At 37.8% G+C, this 22,238-nt stretch overlaps 1 protein-coding gene across 12 annotated transcripts in view; it reads left to right on the top strand.

The window, feature by feature from the left end:
- Positions 1-22,238, top strand: part of LOC123746062 (longitudinals lacking protein, isoforms H/M/V) — a 142,035-nt gene that overhangs the window by 17,013 nt on the left and 102,784 nt on the right. Inside the window, exon 6 of one of the 12 annotated variants that reach the window (XM_069314226.1) lies at positions 15,361-15,911. The exons of the other annotated variants lie outside the window; for them this stretch is intronic. Within the exon in view, the coding sequence (XP_069170327.1) occupies positions 15,361-15,441 (81 nt within the window). The 3' untranslated portion in view covers positions 15,442-15,911. Of the gene's footprint in view, positions 1-15,360; positions 15,912-22,238 lie in introns of those variants that run through there. 12 annotated transcript variants of the gene reach the window in all.

The following is a 22,238-nucleotide window of genomic DNA, read 5'->3' on the forward strand; positions in this document are numbered from 1 at the left end:
TAATAATAGCCAAAAATGTGTTATTCCAAGAAAATAATAGTGTGTATATTAGTGTATATTATTATTGTGTATAGTGTGTTTATAGCCTGTATATGTAAAAATATCTTTGTGGCAACTCCCACCTCACACCTGGCCCAGAATGACCACTGGCCAGTTTACTCCATGAAAGCTCTTCAATCGTGATATAGCAAAATTTCCATGCTTCACCACGGCCGAAGTAAACCACATAATTTTTTTTCTTGAGCACCAGGGCATTGTCTCCTTACAGTATAAACAAGGGCACAGCCCAAGGATTAAAATATTCATAAAATACATTTATTATCCAATATAAATTTTGTATACCATGTGATAGTGATAATTGGAGAACATTTTGGGACTAAATTTATGAAGATTTCACATCTACAATGAACAATAGCACAACTATGATGAGGATTGAACTTTTGTACCCAAGACTGCATTCACCTGTTCAGATATACAGTGTCGCTTTGCACATTAAACTGCAACTAAGCCTCCTGCAGGCTATAAACTGGAAGCGACCATGAAGATCCCATCCTTCCACAGATCTCCAGTATCAGCTATTGATGCTGGTAATGGTTCCAAAGGGCCTCCACTTACGGGCTATTCATGCCCGTGCCACCTTTTGGGTGGCTTAATCTATCAATCAATCAATCAATCACTGCATTCAAAAGGGAAGCCTTGCTACATATGTATAGTACATAAACTGTTCTTGATACAGGTTGATGGAACTGTCTTGCATCCTGCTCCTTTGCTGTTATTCTGTCTGGGAACATTGTCTAGAAGTAGGCTGAAGTACTGGCCGCAAATATGAAATTGTATTTTAACGATAATCGGGATCCACTAGTACACATTAACCTCATTTCATTATAAACCATTCAAAATTATAGCAGAATTTAATCATTGGTCTAGGTTACCTAGCTCCATTACACCCATACCAACCTGTATCAAGAACAGTATAATGATCATAGTTACATCATTTATAATATTACAACTGGGAAATCACTAAAAATAACACAGTACACTGTATAATAATAATAATAACTGCATTACTCATGGGATTAATGTATAGTGATTATTGCACTTTCTGAAGATCTATGGGGTGGGAAGTAGGATATTTATGGCACTACCATCCTTTTATATAAAAAGCAAAGCATGTGTGAGTGTAGATGAAAAAATAGGAGGATGATTAATATGTTGTAAAGAGAATAAGACAGTTGTGTAATGTCTGACTCTTTAATACAGTATTTACATGAATGGATTTATTAATGAGATAAATTAAAAACACCTGGAGTGGAATTGGATTGTGATGAGGATAAATTATTATTGAAATTTTTAAAATTAAAATTGTAGCATTTGAAAGAATGGAATTGTATGTTGTGGATTTTGTAGATCCTTAGTGGTAAGATAGTGATCTGAACTTTAGGATAAGTGGGCAAAAGTATTAGAAATTAATTTGTAAATACTTTGGGGCAATGCTGGAAACAAATGGGAGATGAAATAGAAGAGAGCCAATGTGTGGGAGAAAAGTGGCAGTAGAATACAGATAAATAAGTACTGTAGTATAATATAATAAAAGGAAGGAATTGGCCCCTATGGTGTTTAGGGATAAGAAATTAAAGGTGTTGGTGATTTCTGCCTAGACTAAGTCTGCCCCCCCCCCCCTCCCTCCCTGTTGGCATCTCATCGCCTGCATGATGAGCCCTCTTTTAATCTTTTACCCCTAGTCCCGGTTCCGGGGCTTCTGAAGATTTCGGAGTCAGGGCAAGGTTTAGCTCTAGTGGTAGCGCAGCCTTCTCTGGGGTTTGTCCCATCCACATAAACAGCAAAGGCAGTTAAGCCTTCTGGTCCAGCTAGGGTTTCGGGGCAATTGTTTTCAGTCGTGGCCTCATCCCCCTCCTTGCTCGGAGCCTTCTCCTTTGGAGGACACTTTTCAGTTCTAGGTGTTGGATTAGGATTACAGCTCTACCCTGGAGCTGAAGGGGTAGCCCAAGGAATGTCCATGAGTACCATTCGACCCTTCTTGGTCTTTGGTTCCCCCCCCTCTGGAGGGTCTTTTGCTTCAGGGGGGATAAATTTTCATATCCTATATCTGAGCATGATCGCTCGGCTGGGTTTGGGTCCCCCTTAGGGACCCAAAAACCTCCTGAGGCATCCTGGTATCTTAACTGGGTGTTTTATTTATTTTTATTTTTTTTCAGGGATTCTTGCGTGTGCCCTAAGCCTCTGGCTGGCCCACTAAGTGTTACTTGTTTCTGTTTTACTTATGCGGAGTATGAGTATTTATGAATCGTATGGTCGCTTCAGTAAAATTTTGCCCCATGTGCTTATCAACAACTTCTGCTCTGTTGAATCTAAGTTGAAATCTTATTTGGTTTGTAACTGTGCACTGTGTTAGATAATGTTCCAGTGGTCTGTCGGGCATTTCTCCAGTGCTGACAACTGGGTGTTGATCTTCCTTGCCTTGTTTTCTGATTTCCCATTCAGCTAGTAATATTGTTTTCGAAGTTGGCTTTTACCTCCAGCTGTAGGGTTGGGCAGCTTCAGGCTCTTCTCCAGAGCAGGTTTTTTACCTTTGGCCTTGGTGGGGGGGTTGTCCATATAGAGTTCTTAGTTTGTCCATCTCCTTTTCTGGTGAAGAATTAGTTGGCTAACTTTTGTAGTACAGGGGTACCTCGGTTTAAGAGTTTAATCGGTTCCTGGAGACAGCTCGTATTCCGAAAACTCGTAAACCGAAGCTAATTTCGCCATAAGAAATAATGGGAATGAATTAATCCGTTTCTGACTACCCAAAAATCTCACTTCAAACTAAATTTTATACCTAATTCATCGAAATCTACACAACAAAACTATGTTCAAGTTATTACTTACCCTTGCTGCTGACTGCTGTTGGTGTATGGAGGATGGTGAGGAGGGGGGAGGAAGAGAGGTGTTACTGTTTGGAAGGGGAGTCCCCTTCCATTATAACATCAGGCAGTGAGGACCTTTCTGGAGTGCATTCTCTGGCACATTTTGCCTGCATACCACTAGGTCTTGGTTGTAGCTCACTGCTCGATTTTCTCAACAAAGCTATCCATTGATGACTGTTTTTCCCTTATTCGCAAGATGTTTCTGTAATGAGGCATCACATTGTCATTGAAAAGTTTAATGCAATGGCCTACTACAGCTATCTCTGGGCGAGTTGTTTCAATAAAAGTTTGCATTTCTTCCCACATCTGACACCACTTATTAATGGTTGCGGAAGGGACATTCGCTGCTGCCTCCTCCTCCTCCTCCACTGGAGAACATCCTCAGCTGTGTCTTCTTGCTGTTCCTTTTGAAGGGCTTGGAGTTCTTCAGTGGTCAGTTCTTCGTTGTGTTCTTCCTCCAACTCCTCCACATCAGCACCATCCAATTCCAAGCCCATTTGCCGGCCCAGAGTAACGATTTCCTCAACAATAGGCACATCATTTACAGGCTCAAACCCCTCAAAGTCTAGTTCTGTCACACATTCAGGCCACAATTTTCTCCAGCCAGAGATCAGGGTTTGAGTCACTTCTTGCCAGGCTTTGTCATCGAGTTTTAAAGCACTACAAATGTTAAAATGGTCTTTCCAGAACTCTTTGAGGGTGAGTTTTGTGGCTTCAGTCACTTCAAAACATTTCCGGAAAAGTGCCCTTTCATAAAGTTTCTTAAAATTCGCTATGATTTTCTGGTCCATAGGCTGAATTAGAGGAGTGGTGTTAGGAGGAAGGAACTTTACTGTCAGAAAATTACTGTATCTGTGCAACAATTCATCTTCCAAGCCTGGAGGATGAGCAGTAGCATTGTCGAGGAGAAGCAGTGCCTTGAGTGGCAAATGTTTCTCCTGCAGATACTCTATTTTCCTATGGCAGGGGACACCACTTCATTCACCCACTCTGAAAAAAAAAAAATCTAAGTCACCCATGCCCTTTTATTAGCCCTCTACATCACACACACACTTTGGTTTTCTGCACTTTATACTGTTTGAAACCCCTTGGATTTTCAGAATGATACACAAGCAAGGGTTTAATTTTCAAATCGCCACTCGCATTTCAACCCAGCACAAGCGTAAACCTATCTTTCATAGGCTTGTGTCCGGGCATTGATTTTCCTCCTTGGTAATGTATGTCCTATTAGACACACTTTTCCTGAACAGTCCTGTCTCGTCACAATTAAAAACTTGTTGTGGTAGGTATCCCTCAGCCTCTGCAAACTCTTTAAATTCTTCAATAAATCTTTCAGCCGCTGGTTTGTCTGAGCTGGCAGCCTCCCCATGCCTCGCAACACTTTGAATACCACCTCTTTCTAAATTTTTCAAACCATCCCCTGCTTGCCTTTATCGTAAGTTTATCGTATCTGCAATCGTTCCAGGGGGTTTTCTTTCTTTTCTTCGTGCAATACCCTGGCTTTCTCACAAATGATGGCCTCTGAAACACTATTACCCGCTAACTCCTTGTTGTGTATCCAAGTTAATAACAACTTTTCCACTTCCTCAAGTATTTGTGGTCTTTGTTTCGTGATTATTCTTACCGCCTTTTGCCACTTTAGCACTTATAATGTCCTTTTTCTTGCCAAGTATAGTGCATATCGTTGACGTGGCTTTGTTGTACTGCCTACAAAGTTCAACAACACGTGTACCATTTTCATGCTTCCGAATGATCTCTTGTTTTTCCTCTATTGTCATCCTCACATGCGCTTTTTTGCCTTGATCCTTACCACTGGCCTTCTTGGGACCCATGGTGAGATATATAATAACAACTTTTATGGTCAAATGGCCAAAAATCCAACAAAGTACTGAAAATCCTGGGGAAGAATTCAGGCGGGATAGTCACTGGGCATGAGGCACTGGTAAACTGAGGGGCGCCACTGTGTCACCGCACGCTAGGTTTGCCTGTACGCGTAGCAACACCCTCGTCTTCCGAGGCAACACTCGTATTCCGATGTAAATTTTCCGAGCAAATCCTGCTCGTATTCCGAAAAACTTGTATACAGGGGCACTCATATTCCGAGGTACCACTGTAGTACATCAGTGATTGATGCCTGGTTCGTCCAGCAGGGGTTGTATCACTTGTGGCCGGTGGCAGCTCTTCGCTGTTACCTGTGGTTACCAGTTCTGTCTCGGTGGATGCCCTGTTGGTTAGGCCGTTTCCTTAGTCCCCTGTTCCAAGGCTTGCATTTCCTAGATCATCTGCAGTATCATGAAATCTAGTCAGTCTATTGTTTGTCCTTGAGCCCATGGTGTTTGCAAGTACAGTATGCTGTGTTGACTGCAGCCTTATTCAACATGCCCTGGGCTGATAGTCAGACTCAGGGGTTTGGTGTTCTAACAGAGCTCAGGCAGCCCAGTATTTGATACATGTTTCTGGTCCTAGTTGGTCATGTTTTGTCTTGGGCTATGTCTTCCTGTCTGGATTTTCTTCTTCCACCAAGTGCAAACTGCCTCTCCTCCTTATTGGTAAGTCCTGGTTTTGTTCTCAGGTTAGCTGTTTCATGAAGCCATCAGGGGGCACCCTTCAGAAACCCAGCTCTAAATGTAATGAAATGCCTCTAGTTGGTTCATTGACTCCAGAACCTAGAAGGAAGATAGCTGCATACAAAAGCCAGACCGCCTGATGATATCATTTGGTGCTATTTTTTCACAACAATTTTTTATGTTTCTCATGTTCTGTGTGATTCATATGTGGAATTGTTTGACGTTTGAAGGCTTTAATGTTTAACCCTCTAGTTGTCTGTAAAGCTTCACTGATTTTGTGTGACTTTTCCTGGTGTGATGGTGAATTTTCACTTGTTCTCTGCACCTCTGTGAGGGGAACGGGAGGGGGGGTGAGGGGGCAGGTGCAGCTTTGGCTCCCAGTAGGCCAAACAGAACCCCCATGTTTGATGTGACCCATTTGCATGGAGCAATCTCAGAAATATACATTCAGGGAGCCACTGGGGCTCATCCAAAAAGAGGCATTTCATGGCATTTAACACTAGGTATTTAATTTCACATGATCGTGGGATACATTTTAACAGTATTAGAAAGGTGCGCAGTGCAGGGGGTAAGGTTGGGTTTGTAGTCATTACTGCAAACGAGTTTAAACTAGGTGTAAGGACACATTTCAAACATACAGTACAGTATAGGCAATAGGAAGGAAACATTATAGGTAATAGAAAGGATTTTTTTTATATAAGATGAACTAAATCTTTGTTTAAAGTATATATAAATTATATATACTTTAGAGATAAAAAGACACCAGGAATATTGATTGGAAGGTGACTAATGTAGAAATAAGGCAAGTTAATTCATGGCTTAGGTGGGATAGATGCTAGATAGCTTTGAATGATTAACTAGAAAATTATGATTGCAGTACTGGCTTTAAATATGTATTACAGTAATTTCATCTTTATTTTATATTAATCAATATATGTATTAAAGCAATCAATTATTAAAATTGTATAAACATGAGTTTTGGCAGAAAGTGTTATGGTTTTGGAAGGTCTTAAGATATGTGCCCTCGGTATCTTTTTAAAAGTTTGAGAAATCAGTCACAGATAATTTAATTATAATTATAAGCACTGTACTTTGCATATAAAAATGTAGCTTGTTAAATTAAAAAAAAAAAAAACTACAGCAACCAATTTTGAAAAGGTACCGGTGTTTATTTGCAAGCATTGAAGTTTAATCTATGTAATACTTATTATTCAAGTTTTGTTGCATTTTTCCTTTCTTTGTATACTGTATATTGAAGTCTGATTGTTGACAATTATGTTTTTCTTTATTTTGAATCTTGTCATTGAATACCCTTGAACATTTTGTAATATTTACTGAAGATGCACAGGAGTTAAAATGGACATTGTAGCACTGACAGTGTTCAATAAGGTAAGGTAGTATATCTTCACATTATGCTATAATTGTCAAGAGGCATTGCTGAGTGTATCTAGCAATTTGTTGACAGTTTGTATCTACTTTTTCCTATTTTTTCACCATCATTAGTTACACAGTATTTATTAATTTACAAGATTTGAAAGGGGGGGGGTAAGCTTTGTAGAAGTTCCCTATTCATCCTCATTCAGGGCATTTATATTTTATATTAATGAATTAGAAAATAAAAAATGGAGCCATTTATCATGGGACGTACTGTATCACATCTGATGAAAGATATAATCAGGAGTCATAGTGCCAAAACACTTGTCAAAACCTTAAGATATAAGATATAATGTACTGTAGGTAAATGGCTTTGATAAGGTATATTTACCTACAGTAAATGGCTTTGATAAGGTATATTTACCTACAGTAAATGGCTTTGATAAGGTATATTTACCTACAGTAAATGGCTTTGATAAGGTATATTTACCTACAGTAAATGGCTTTGATAAGGTATATTTACCTACAGTAAATGGCTTTGATAAGGTATATTTACCTACAGTAAATGGCTTTGATAAGGTATATTTACCTACAGTAAATGGCTTTGATAAGGTATATTTACCTACAGTAAATGGCTTTGATAAGGTATATTTACCTACAGTAAATGGCTTTGATAAGGTATATTTACCTACAGTAAATGGCTTTGATAAGGTATATTTACCTACAGTAAATGGCTTTGATAAGGTATATTTACCTACAGTAAATGGCTTTGATAAGGTATATTTGCCTACAGTAAATGGCTTTGATAAGGTATATTTACCTACAGTAAATGGCTTTGATAAGGTATATTTACCTACAGTAAATGGCTTTGATAAGGTATATTTACCTACAGTAAATGGCTTTGATAAGGTATATTTACCTACATTAAATGGCTTTGATAAGGTATATTTACCTACAGTAAATGGCTTTGATACGGTATATTTACCTACAGTAAATTGCTTTGATAAGGTATATTTACCTACAGTAAATGGGTCAACTGGGCTCAAATGATAATCACGACGTTTCTCTTCACATGAACGTAATGTGCTGTAAACTTTTGTAAACAAATCGTCAGCAAATGTTTTTTTATATTTTCAGTAGTTATAAAGTTCAAACTACCATTGTGTTAATAGATAACTTTTATCAGATCTAAAGTCTGTTCTCATCTTGGCGTTCCTGTACATTACATATGCTCCTACGTCTGTTTCTGACTTGAAGTACCCCTAATATGGTAGCTATTTCTTTTCATGATGTTTTCTTGCTGTAATACATCTCATAAATTATTTTTGAAAATTAATAAAAACTGAATCATCAAGAAGGTTTCTTGTGTATTCAAGGACATACTTAATGTAGCCTATGAAAAGACATTTAACACTAACTTGGTTCAAGAAGATAATGGCTTGGATACCCACATAAAAAACTAAACTAAAAAGTGCTGTATACCTCGTCATATCAAACCACATAGGAACTCAGGCTTAGTTACATGCAGTACAGTACAGAGTACAGGTCTTCCTTTTTATTCACTTTTTTATTAGAAAAAATATTTTTATATAAAAAGGTACATAAAACCAAATTTTATAGTATATGAAAAGGAGATGGCAAGTCACTTCCAATTACTTAGATGAATTAGAAAGAGATAAGACAGTAATTGACTTTTGTAGTATATACTGTACTGAAGAGGATGATATTAACACTTTCGTTACCCCGGCGGGCGACCCGCCGCGCACCTCCAGATAGGCTGAGCGATTCGCGATAACTCGTCACCACCCACAAATGTTTATACTGTACTCTCTTTAGCTTTCTAACTTCAATTTTCGTACTACATTGTTCAGTTTGGTATCAAATTGTTCGCAATAGAATGCTCTAAAGGAATATGTGCATATAAGAACATATAAGTCTCACTTTCCTATAATTTAGACCCACCATGCTCTGTTAGGTATGCCAAGAACTCACCACCGCTCTAAAATGTTATACTGTTTTCAGCTTTCTGATCTCAATTTTTGTGCTACGTCATTCACTTTGATATCAAATTGTTTGCAAATAGAATGCTGTAAAAGGATATTTGCATATAAATCTCACTTTTCTATACTTTCTACAAAAACTTTTAACTGTTCCTTCATACATTTTCTTTCAATGCTTTTGTCATGGATTGGCTCTGTTCTTGATCAATATCCATCTGGAAGTCAATTTTCAGTGTTTATAAAGCCGGTAACATCTAATACCTGATCAGATACTGTAAAATAACCAGAATGAGGAAATCTTTTGACTTGAAGGGAGGCCTGGCTGTCACACGCAAAGTCACAAGAACAGTAAGCCTCCAGCGTGGGTGGCCACCCACATGGTGAGGTCAGGATGTCACATGGGGGTATACAGAGAATGGGCAAAAGTTGGCGGGCAATTTAAAACAAATCCCTTAGTATTCGGACAATATGTAAATGGAATTTTTACAAATTTTGAAATAATTGACACCTATTTTGCGTCATCAGGCATACTCTGTATTTTGGTTCCGTGACGAAATATGTGGCATCGGGCAGCAAAAGTGTTTAGAGTTAGCCAAAATGAGGGAGACAAAGATTTGTTTTTTCAAAGGTAATAAATACTGTAATAAACAGAGCACATTACTGTGTACACCATAGAATAGCTAGCAGTTATGTGAAAGATGAGAGTAGGCCTTTAAAGCTAATATTCAGTAATGTTAAACTAGGAATAAAACAACTGATTGCCAAAGCATACAAAGTCTTCTTGAAACACGTTTCTTTGTGGAAGGTCAGACAGGACCACTCTAGAATGAGAATGCAGAAGACACTTTAGGAGGAGAAAAGTAACGGAAATGCTTAAGACACAGCAGTCACGACAAAGAAAAGAAAATTTAAGCAGGTAGAGTGAAGAAATAAAGCAGAAGCTGAAGTGGTCATACCACACCAAAGAAATGAAATTGTAACAAAAAGCTGGACAAGAGATAAAGAAAAAATACTAAATATTTTTTCTCATATTCCAAATGAAAATAGAAACCCTCCACCAGTATTGAACCTGTACTTACAAATTGAAGTCTATAAACAGAAACTGTCAAAGAAATTGTTGAAATCCTAAAAGAGCAGTATAAGGCTATATTTAGTTCTTGGTGTAATACTGTATAGAGAAAAAGCTTGCATAAGGGTAAGATACCAAAAGTCAGGGAGGTAGCAAGGCATTGGTTAAAAACTGTAGACCAGTTGCACTAACATCACAAAGTTTTCCCAAGTGATCAGGAATCAAATCTCCAGTTTTATGGGAAACAATAAACTTCACAACCCACGTCGACACGTATTTAGAATGGGAAGATGCCTGTCTTTAATAATTTCTAAACTGTTATGTCAGAATCACAGAAGCATTAGAAGAAAAACATAGACTGCAAAGTCTTTTTATAACTGTGACTATGAGGTGATGGTCCATAAAATGAGATCATTAGGAATAACAGATAAAGTAGGGCAATGGATTTTAAATTTCCTGTCAAACATAAGTCAGTCAACAAAATCAGATGTAAAGGGGTAATTAATATTACTTTAAGCCCCTCACTTTTATTTTCATATATGTTATTTAAAATTAGGAATATAAAAATTACATGAAGATGCACTTCAAATATGAGAGAGAAATGCCAAGGAAATTGTGGGATTCAAAGCAAGCCAATGAGATGAGTGCATTACACTTATTTTAAGACACAAGGAATGGAATGTATACATGGAAAACAATCACTAAAGTTTATACAAATCTCAGTGTCCATGGGAGAAAAACTGATATAAACACATTGGTACGAAAGTGACTGCCTCGCAAGCATTATCTTGACATGATTTCAGAGCCTAGTGTCCCCGAGGCCCGGTCCTCGACCAGGCCTTCTTTTTGTTACCCTCAGGAAGCAGCCTGTAGCAGCTGTTTAACTACCAGGTACCTATTTACTGCTAAGTAACAGGGGCATCAGGGTGAAAGAAACTCTGCCCATTTGTTTCCGCCTCCACGGGGGATCAAACTCGGAACCTCAGGACTACGAATTCGAAGCGCTGTCCACTCAGCTGTCAGGCCCCAACACACCACCTCAGTTGGACAAATCTGGTTTTTCTCCGATGGTGATGGAGGGTTGTGATGTTACCTCCACAAAAAAGCATGGGAAAATCTGCTTTACACCGACACACAAACACTCATACACAACATGCTTGCAAACACTAGCTAATGAAATATGCAAATTAACATTGACAAAAGTAAAACAAACTGATATCTAAATGTTTTGTTTTTATTTATATAGCATTAAAAATTAGACATTAAATGCCAGTTAATACACAAGCGCCCTGAAATACTCTTTACTCCAGGGTACAGTCCTTGTACTACTGGCCTTTCTCACACTTAGAAAGAAAACAACATGTAAGGGATATGGGAATAATGATGTATGATGTTCTAACATTTAGTGAACATAACCAAGCAAATATTGCATCAGCCATCAGCAACACTGCAATGCTCAGACAATGGAAATTATTTGTTCTGTCCTGCCTTGAGCCCTGCTTGGTATGTGCTTTTCCCTCTCAGAGTAGGAGAGATTTCAGAAGAATTGGGAATTCAGAGAACATACATGGTACACAGACATGCTAAGCACCTAAATTATTGTGACTGTCTCAAGGTTCTCAAAATGTACTCTCTAGAAAGAATATGAGAGGTATCACATAATATATATGTAAGATAAAGGAAGACCAATTCCCAAATTTACACAGTAAAATGACAACATACTGGAGCAAATGATATGATAGGAAAGCAAAATAGACCAAGTAAGGATTAGTGGAACTCCCAGAAACCACACGCTGCAAAATGCACTCTATCAGTCTCATGACGGGTATTTGTGTACCAACACATTCAGGAAGCAATACTAATAAGAGAAGTCAATTTCCTTTTGATTTTTTTGTACAAAAGCAGAAAAGAAGTCTTTGGTTTAAAATGTATAATTTTATATTATTATGTGAAGAAGTCCTGGGTACTGTTGAAAATAGATTGTGGTAAACTACTAATATATTGCAGAAGAGGGAGGAGAGGAAGATTAGTAAAATTATAAACTAAACTATAAATATAATAGTGAGAGAGTTGCAGAACTTCATTTTGTCAGAAATATTGGATGAAATATAGACTTACAGGGAAGATATATAAATAAATTTAATGTCTTCTGCAACATGTAATCTACATCAACAGGAGTAAAACAGTTCATTCTGAGGAGGAAATATTTAAATCAAAAGATTAAAAAATACTTATTTTAAATAAAAATTTAGCTCGATAATCTCAAACGTACTGTATAGAATGGGTCAGTCACTTTGACTGGTATGGTAGAGCGACGGTCTCGCTTCATGCAGGTCGGCGTTCAATCCCCGACCGTCCAAGTGGTTGGGCACCATTCCTTCCCCCCGTCCCATCCCAAATCCTGATCCTGACCCCTTCCAAGTGCTATAAAGTTCTAATGGCTTAGCGCTTTCCTCTGATAATTAAAAAAAATGTATAGAATGGGGTATCAATTTTTCTCTCCAAAATATAGATTATCATAAAAGTACTGTACATAGTAGAAATTAATACAGTCCAGTGTTCATAAATTTCATAAAATGATTAGTTTAGATTTGTGAATAATCTGGAAAAAAGTTCCATTCATTATTACCTGAAACATGCAAGTACAGTAGATACAGGTAGCTATAGATAATGTAAAACAAAACAACAAATTCATCAATGTCTATTAACATTCACACACAAAAAGTACTTTTATTGTATCCAGTAAATTACAATCCAGAATCCAAGTGAAAATAAATCATTATTTCTTCGTAATTACTTCAACATACTGTATTACTATAGCAATTTAGACTTTAATTAGCCTAATAAGATTATTAAATGATTATTATAAACATACTGCATTGCAGTCAGCAATTAATTCCAGTACTCTATTGGGAAATTATCATGACTTTCACCAAATAATCAACCAAGTCAGAATTCATTTGTTTAATATGACGATTCAACTCCATTAACAAATGATACACAAAGTTAGTTAGTTCAATGTTAAAAAAAAATTATTTTTGCAATGGACTTATTATTGGTATATTACACATTACCATTGTTCTCATTTCAAAAACCCTCATCACCATGATCTATGTTTGAATTTATAACCTTAAAAATGAACACAAGTTTTGCTCCTTTCTCTATTACGTGCCGATTCCTTAGCTTGGTATGAAAAAGTTTATAGGAGGAGAAAACCCATTCAACACCAGAAGAGGGAGCTACTGCTGAGAGAAGTTGCTTTATTCCAGAAAGTATATCACTGTCAATAGCATGTGATTTCCACCAGTCAATATTTGACATTCTCTTGTCACAGCCTCATTGGATTTGAATGCTTGGAAAGGTGGCAATATTGCTTGTAGCTTTATTCTGATAGAAGTACCCTTCCCTTATTCTTATCATAATAATGCTCTGTTTCCTACTGTATTGTTGTATTCCATTCTTCACTGAGTCCTTGTGATAACATGGTTGTACCTTGCATTCATTTTAGGTACTTTTCAGTAATTTCCGAGGCACCTCCTCAATATTTTCCGTATATCAACTGCTTCAGCAATTGTGCATTTGTCACTTTGTACTTTGTCAGGTTTTTTAACTATTGACTCAAGTTGAGCCAACAGCCCTTCTGCAGATCATTTATATACATGGTTGGCTGCCTTGTGCCTGACTAGCATCTACCTTATTTCTATCAACTTCACATATTTTCATTAAGCTGAGCTAATTGCAAATGTAAACCTTCAGACAGTCTGATGGTGTTCCATCTGACATCTTGGAGCAAAATGGGGCACTAACCTTCCTGACAATATGTTGTTAAAGCAAAGTGATTGATTATTTCTGAACAATTTATCCATATAAACCATATACTCTCTAACATTTTAACATTTTCAATTTCCAAGTCATGTGCCAAAAGATTTAGGATTTGTGCAGAACTTCCATATGTTATAAGACACAAATCACCTACTCCTCCTAGTTTCATTTGCATTTTAGTAACATTGGTTGCATTGCCAGTCACAACACTGCCAACATTTCAAAACGTTTTTTATTGAAGACTGCTAGTTCAGCAAGATATTATATTTAGCTGTACGGGCTTCATCAGAAGTATCTACTGTCTAAGCTCACTTATCAGGATTATAAATGGAAAGGACCTCTCACTGGCTAAGCAGATTTCTTACAGAGGAAGTCCAAAAATTACAATTTTCATAATATTTTGTACCCCAAACAACATAATGTGAACTTCCATGCTATAAATCAAAATTATAGTTTAAAAGAGAAACTAAAGCTTAACTTTTTGTTGTAGTTTGTCTTTTTGTTTGATACTGTAGATCTTGAAATTTCTAATTCTTGAAAATTTATGTAACCTAATCTCCGGATATGGCAAAGTTTTGCCAGAATTATCTGTGTGTGATTTTGGCCGGATAACCCAAATATCCAGTTTAGTGGAGTCCAGACACGCAAGCTTAAGCAGTACTGTGTCAGCTAAATATATGCCCCCTTGATGTTGCCAACGTAACACACACACCATAGGTTTATTGTGTACTGTATGTTAGACCACTCAAGTGCAAAGCATAATTTCATCTTTAACATCACTAGCACATTTTGTGTATTCTTTTTCATGAATTATAGGAAGATACTTGTCTGAAATTTCAATTCTTGTTGGTGGAAGAAATCCGGGCCTCATTTTATCTTCCTTTTTCCGCAACTGGGGATGTTCTACAAGATTTAAATGGAGAGTTTGTTGCAAACAAATTGTGTGCCAACTTTTTCATCAAACTAAGCCTTTTTCAGCAGCAATCATTCTAATTATATATCTGCCCAATGTTGACTGTTCTTTTTTTATAATTACTACTTTTGGAGGAAGAATCTGGTAGTGATCTTTTAAGTTGTGGTTTTGCTAGTGATGCGGATGTTGATACAGAACGTACACTCTGAAGGCAATGGATTTGTTAATGTAGGCTCTGATGAAGAAGATATGCTCTCTGAAAATGGTGAAGCATATGAAGTCATTCCTCAGATTGGAAACATTTTATTTTTTCAAAAGCAAAAGCTATATTAATATTTTCGGTGTTTTGCGTGAGCTGTAGTAATCTATAATTTTGTGAACAAACTATTATCTGCATCTTATTTGGCATGTTTTGAATATGTATCATGGTTTGATTTTCATTCATGATGGGAAAATGTGGTAAAAAACTATGGGAACAAATCAGTAATAAGTTTCTAATTAGAGAAGTTAAAAAACACTTTAGAAAAATTGACTTGGATCATCAGTTATCTCTTCTGAAGCTTGCACTTGCAGTAGGCATTTATCTCTGCTTTTTAAGTTTTGCTACAATACCTTTTAGTCCTATCTGGTACTGCTTGCACCTTGGTCTCCATTCCTTGCCTGACTTCTAGTGCACATTTCCCCTCATTAGCACCCAGGCCACAAAGGAGACCCCAGTTACAATTGCAGAGGAGCCACTCACCAAGGGCCTTCCCTGTGCAGAGTGAATTAGAGCAGAAAGTCCTGGGTTCAGAGACTCCTGCACTCCAGTGTACCACAAAACTGCTCCACAAAACAAACAAGGTCACCAATTTGAGGTTCAGTCTTAAGCTGCCAAATATTTGTGGGGATTAGGCTACGTCCTCCGGATTATACAAATATTCTAGCAATGGGTCACATCGTCTGCATCGTTGTGGGAGTCATCCTCACTCTGGCAGTGTCAGACCTCATCGCTCAGGACCTGGGCACACAACCAGGTTACCTCTCTGCTCCCGATGTAGCCTAGTATCTCAATTTCAGCAGAGAGCTTCACATACATCAATATATAAAGAATTTTTTTTTATTGTGTTACTACCACAACTGAGGTATTAAATGTGTAGTGTATTCAACTTTAGAATCTGGCAAGTAACTAGAGAACTAAAGAACAGCAACACACTGGCATATAAAATGTAACATTTAATAATTTAATAAACATTGTTCATGGGGAAGAATTTCAGTTTTCCCCAACCATTCACAGGAAAACTATCACTTTTGTTTTATTTATCTTCAATCAATAATCATGTGAAGTTAGTAAAATATTGGTAACTATTAATGCATTCTATCTTCCAGTCCATCATTTGGACAGGACAGAGAAACACTTACCCTGTATTGTACTGTATAAAATATAATGCAAGTATTTACTGCATACTATTAATGGATTGCATTTACTGGACTATATTTGAATTGTACATAAACTATTGATAAGTTTCTCACAGAAGGCTAATTAAAAAATAGGTACTATATAGAAAACACTGCCTGAGTGGATTTGGAGCTTTTTACCCGAGTGGCGAAGGATGAGGACAGTTATGTTAGCAGAAAGGCTGTAACCATGGAAGGACGTCACTGGTGAGGTCCAACAAAGAACAGTATGCATCTGGCCTTGTAATATGTTGACGATGACATATCAACATACAGTAATAATGTTAGAGCCTGATATAAAGTTCACTGTAAGGCAGAAAGTAATTTAAAAAAACAAATCCTCTCTCTTTTCATTGCTTAAAATATATGCACATTATTTAAAATTGGGAATATAGAACACAGTAATATATAAAGATGTACTTCAAATATGAGGAGGGCATTTCAAATATGAACGAGATTCATGTGAACGAGACGACTATTTTAAAATTTCAGTACAGAACTCAAATTATACAACTACCACGGTGCATGCACTACATTTCTTAAAATAAAAACAACACATGAAATGGGAACATAACACAACATGGAATACATTTATCAACTCTCCAGATTAACTACTATTCTCATGTGACAATGAAAAGACTGAGGCAAATGCCTCAACATTGAGGCAGACCCTCCACTCACACTTCTGTCTGTTACTTGCTTCAGCTCTCCTTTAAGGGTGAAGGTGCTGCAGTGATATGCTACACCAAAATACACAGGAAATCTACTTTACAAATAATGTAGAAATAAAATTCTCTTATACACAACTCGACAAGCATACAAAACGCTGAAATTAAGTACAGTACTGTAATGAAAATTAACGTTGACAAAAATAAAGCAATTAACAAATAATAAAACTAACATTTAGATTAATAAAAGTAAAAGCTAGGCATTACATACCAGTCTTTTGACTGGTATGATGAGTTTACCTTTCATCACACACCTTTTGAGTACAGTCCTGTTAACCCTCTCTTTCAGAACAAACATCGTTAGTCCTTTATTTGCAGAAAGTGTTTGTCACTGTTCATTTATATCCATGTACAGTATGCTAAAGTAACCCGAGTCAAGATAACTAGATCTTGACTCTGCTTTTTGAGCTACCCACATGGTAAGCTTCAAACCTAAGTTACCACACCAGGCAATTAGATTCACAAGCACCTACTGGATGCCAGGATCAGAATATGGCCTTCCCCACAAAAGAGGCATAGAGAAGTCTGGGAGCACCAGACTCAGAAGGATCTGATGGAAACCCCACCAGAAAAGTAGGACAAAAAATTAAGCAACTGCATAAACATAAACTTATCATGAGCAAGTGACCAGATCTGAAAGAATGTGCACCTAAGCTCAGCATTCCACTTCAACTGATTTTTATGGCATCTCTATGTACAGGAGTCATAGCAGATGTGTGGAAAAAGGCTAGCATAGTTCCAGTCTACAAAAGTGGCAGCAGGGAAGACTCCTTCAATTATTGACCTGTATCATTGACAAGTGTAATAGTCAAAATATTGGACAAAATAATTAAAACTAAATGGGTAGAACACCTGGAGAAAAACTATTATAATAATAGACATACAGTATGGTTTTCAATTTGGAAGATCATGTGTAACGAATTTACAGTTTCTATGATCAAGCCACAGAGATTTTACAGGAAAGGAATGGTTGGGTTCACTGCATCTATCTGGACCTAAAAAAAAAAAAAAAAGGCTTTTGACAGAGTTCCACTTAAGAGGTTGTTCTGGAAACTGGAACATATTGGAGGGGTGACACGTAAGCTTCTTGAGCAGTTTCAAAGTACACTACTGTACTGTATATAATGAAGCAAACAAAAAATATTGGTTAAGGTTTTTGTTATAATTAAAATTTGTTGGCTTAGTCTTCAATAAATTGTCATGAATGAATTTAATCTATAGACATAATTTATAAAATTACTGACAGCTGTATTTGTGAATTGCATATACAGTATAGTAGTTCTTAAAAAATAATGCTATTGGGAAAGTGCTCGTTGATTCAAGCAGTTTTTTTTTTTTACATGGGCTTAAAGCTTACCCTTCCCATAGTTCTTGTTAAGCCTTACCCTACTGGTTTTCCTTGGAACAAAACCCTGCTAATCAGTTTACAACCAGGTCCCCATTTGCTGCAGGGTGAACAGTTAGGGATTGGCACTAGTCAATCCTACCTGGGTAGGGCTCAAACCCAGATGAAGCTTCTAGTTATTTTAATAACTACAATATTTCTATAATATCCTGCTATGATGTAATTTGTGTTTACATAAAATACATACTAAACATGCAGGCGATGAGTCACAATAACGTGGCTGAAGTATGTTGACCAGACCACACACTAGAAATTGAAGGGACGACGACGTTTCGGTCCGTCCTGGACCATTCTCAAGTCGACGTTTCTGGTCCGTCCTGGACCATTCTCGACTTGAGAATGGTCCAGGACGGACCGAAACGTCGTCGTCCCTTCAATTTCTAGTGTGTGGTCTGGTCAACATATTAAACATGAGTTACACAGAAAGAGCACATAAAGTTAGCATGAGGTACTGACCTGTACCTTATTGCCATGTCAAAAGAGATAGCAGTACTTTCTTTCAAGTAGCCATAATGATTAACAGTTTCTAATTATTTAATTACTATATAGCATCTATCTAAGACTATTTTTTTTTTTTTTTTAATACTGTACATGTTTAATGCGAGTTACAGTATTTATATTTTACATGACTGGATGACAAAGAATCATGACGGCAACAGGTTGTATAGTAGAGATGACTTGAGTATGGTTTATGTAAACGTCTCGGTGCTCCAGAGGTCTCAGCTCTTGGGGGGAAGGGGGGGTCTTCTTAGGAAGAGTGGCGTTCTTAAGCTGTTTCTTGAATCTCTGCTGTAAGGACACAAGCGAAGTTGTAAGCCTCGACTACGAACTCATGAGACCCATCCTTTACTTCCTTACTTATAGTATAGATATGTTACTTTAAAACAGGGATTTAGAATCAATATGCATTTATTTATAAACACTTCAAACATGAGAGTAACCATGTGGGGCCTGTACTGTCACAAATGAGAAAAGGAAAAGTTTCCCAAGTTCTGTGTTGTCTTTGCTCGTTAATCTGAATGATAAGGGCCCACATCCATTTGAGTTAGCCGAATTTCTTGTGAGGAATGTGCATAATTGAATAAATTTGCAATTTCTGGGAGAGCCCTGTGGTAGCTCCCTGTACCTGTCTTACTGAGATTGCTCCATTCTACTTGCCATGCCAGTGGCATGAGTTTGTTTGGTCAATTAGGGACTAGCATGAGAACCTGGCCTCCCAGGTGCCTCAAGAGCACCTGCACTTGAGGTGCAGACAGCAACTCGTATTACACCATTTCACCGGAAAAGCATTCAGAAAGTCGGTGAAGCCTTATAGACAATTGCTGGGTTCACAGGATTCAGTCACAAAACTGCTAATCAACCAGTGAGTACCAAATGCTGCCATCAGGTGGCCCAGATCTTGGTTTAGCATCCACTATCAACTCGGTTCTGCAGCAGATAAATTGCCACAACAAACTGATGCAGGCTGATAAACATGGAAGGGGAGGGAGGAAGGGAGACAGGTGGCCAACAGGACTCTACCAGAAAGAGGCATTCGATTGCATTCAAAGCTGGGTTTCTGGGGGATCCCCATGGTGGTTCCCTGTAGCCAAATAACCATAGAGAAAATTAGAGGGACTTAATAGAGAGGAGAGGCAGCAGGCATTAAGTCAAAGTAAAGACCAATGGTCAGGAAACATGACCCAAGGCAACACAGGACCAAAGAGGATCAGGGACATTGACTAAATGCTTGGCTACCATAACCCTGTTAGTTTGGAACCTGAATATCCTCAGAGGACAAATTAGGAAAGACCACCAGGAGAGTAGCATACTTGTAAATATCACGGTCCTGGTTACAGACCACAGGTTGGTTAGTCTTCATGACACTGAGGACAAAGTGAGAAATATGAGCCTTGGAACAGGGGACCAAGGAGACTAGATGAACACTGTGTTCACAGAAGCTGAGTTGGTGGTATGCAGGTAGCGATGAATTGCCACCACTGGACAAAACAAATTATTCACCCCTGCCCAGCCAATCGAGCATCAATAACTACAGAACACCTCTGAGAACACACTAACTCGTTTTTCCCCAGAAAACGAGGAAATGGTTGTAAAAGAAGAAAACCCCCATCAGGGCCAAAAGAGCAGACACCCCCCCACTTCCAAAGAATAGCATGAAGCACACCAACCTGACAACCAGAGGCAACATCCACTAAGAACACCACCTTAAAAAAGGAATCTCAGACTGAAGGGGTAAATGGGAACTTGGAGGAGGAGAGAAAATCAAGGACCCTGTCCAATGACTGAGATGACTTGGAAGAAACATGAAGGAAAGAAATTCTTAACACAACCTGTGGAACAGAACCGCAGAAAAATCGATGTTAATAGCTAACGGCAGCAGCCGTGCCAGTGTGCACCATAAGAGGCGACAGTATTAGGTATGAGATGCTGTTGAAGAAACAACCACGATACCACATGAACCGAAACTGAAGGAAGATGCTGGAGACACAGAAAGAGGTGAACATGAAGGGCCCAAGACATTTCAACATCCCTACACATTAAGGAGCATAATTGGCCAGCCTCAGTGTTCAAACGTTAAATTGATAAACACCTCCAAAGGATACCTGATCAACCAAGCTGTGATTCATATGTTGGGCTGTGTGCAGCAGTGCCCAACAGCCTGGTTGACCAGACCACCAACTAGGAGGCCTGGTCAGAGACTGGGCTGTGGGGACATTGATCCCCAGAATTACTGTAAGGTAGCCACAAAGAAGATAGGTTGCCGTGGTGATGCACGGAAATATTGTGGTGACATCACGATTCACAAGTGTTCCTGGAGCAATAGTCCTGGGGTGGTATTTGCTGCAAAGATATTTTTAAACATTTCAGGACCTCTAATTTGTGTTTCTCAATTTTTTTCAGTGATATTATTCAATAATGTGTCATTTGATAAATTTATATAATAAAAAATTTGAGCATTGGAATGCTCAAATATATTCATGACCCTAATATGCACACAATATTTTGTATTATTAGAACAATAAATCGCGTACCCAATATCCTGATTTTGCTTTTATTACACTGTATTAAAGTACTGTATACAGTACGATATATATAAATTTAAATTTTATGCACTACTGTAGTATGAACAGTAGTGCATAAAGTTTTATGCACAAATAACTTAAATAACTTTAAATTTTATGCACTACTGAGCAACTGGGTTGTTCTGGTGGGTAATTACTGAAGTGTAGTTACAGGATTTGAGCTCCGCTCATAGTGTCCCGTCTTCCCAGTACTCTGTCGTATGATGCTTTGAAACTACTGATGGTTTTGGCTGCCACCACCATCTCACTTAGCATGTTCCAACCATCTACTATTCTGTTTGCAAAAGAAAATGTTATAATGTTTTTTTGGCACCTTTGTTTCCTTAGCTTGAATCTGTGTCCTCTTGTTCGTAATGTTGCTGGTTTCAGGAATTCCTCCTTGTCAATTTGGTTGATTCCTGAATGTATTTGGAAGTGGTGATCATGTCACCTCGTTTTCTTCTATCTTCTAGTTTTGGCATGTTTAATATCTCTAGTCTCTCCTCGTAACTCTTGTTTTTCAGTTTCGGAACCATTTTGTAGCATGCCTTTGCACCTTTTCCAGTTTCTTTTATGTGTTTCTTGAGATTTGGGCAATATACAACTGCTGAATATTTCAATTTTGGTCGCACAAAAGTCATGAAGTTTTTTTAGTATTTCACCATCCATATACTGTAATTAAAAGCAAGTCTGAAGTTGGAAAGTAACGCATACTCTCTTCTCACAATGTTCTTTGTGTTCCTCTGGCGACAAATTGCTATCCAAAACCACCCCTAGGTCTCGTTCCTCATTAGAGTTCTGAAATTTTTTTCCACATAATTTGTAAGTTGTGTGTGGTGTATTTTCTCCGATTCCACATTCCATAACAAGGCATTTATTCACATTGAGTTCCATCTGCCACTTGACCCTCCAACCACTTATTTTATCTAGAGTGATT

Source organism: Procambarus clarkii, chromosome 78 (genome assembly GCF_040958095.1).
Source record: "Procambarus clarkii isolate CNS0578487 chromosome 78, FALCON_Pclarkii_2.0, whole genome shotgun sequence".
NCBI classification, from domain to species: domain Eukaryota; kingdom Metazoa; phylum Arthropoda; class Malacostraca; order Decapoda; family Cambaridae; genus Procambarus; species Procambarus clarkii.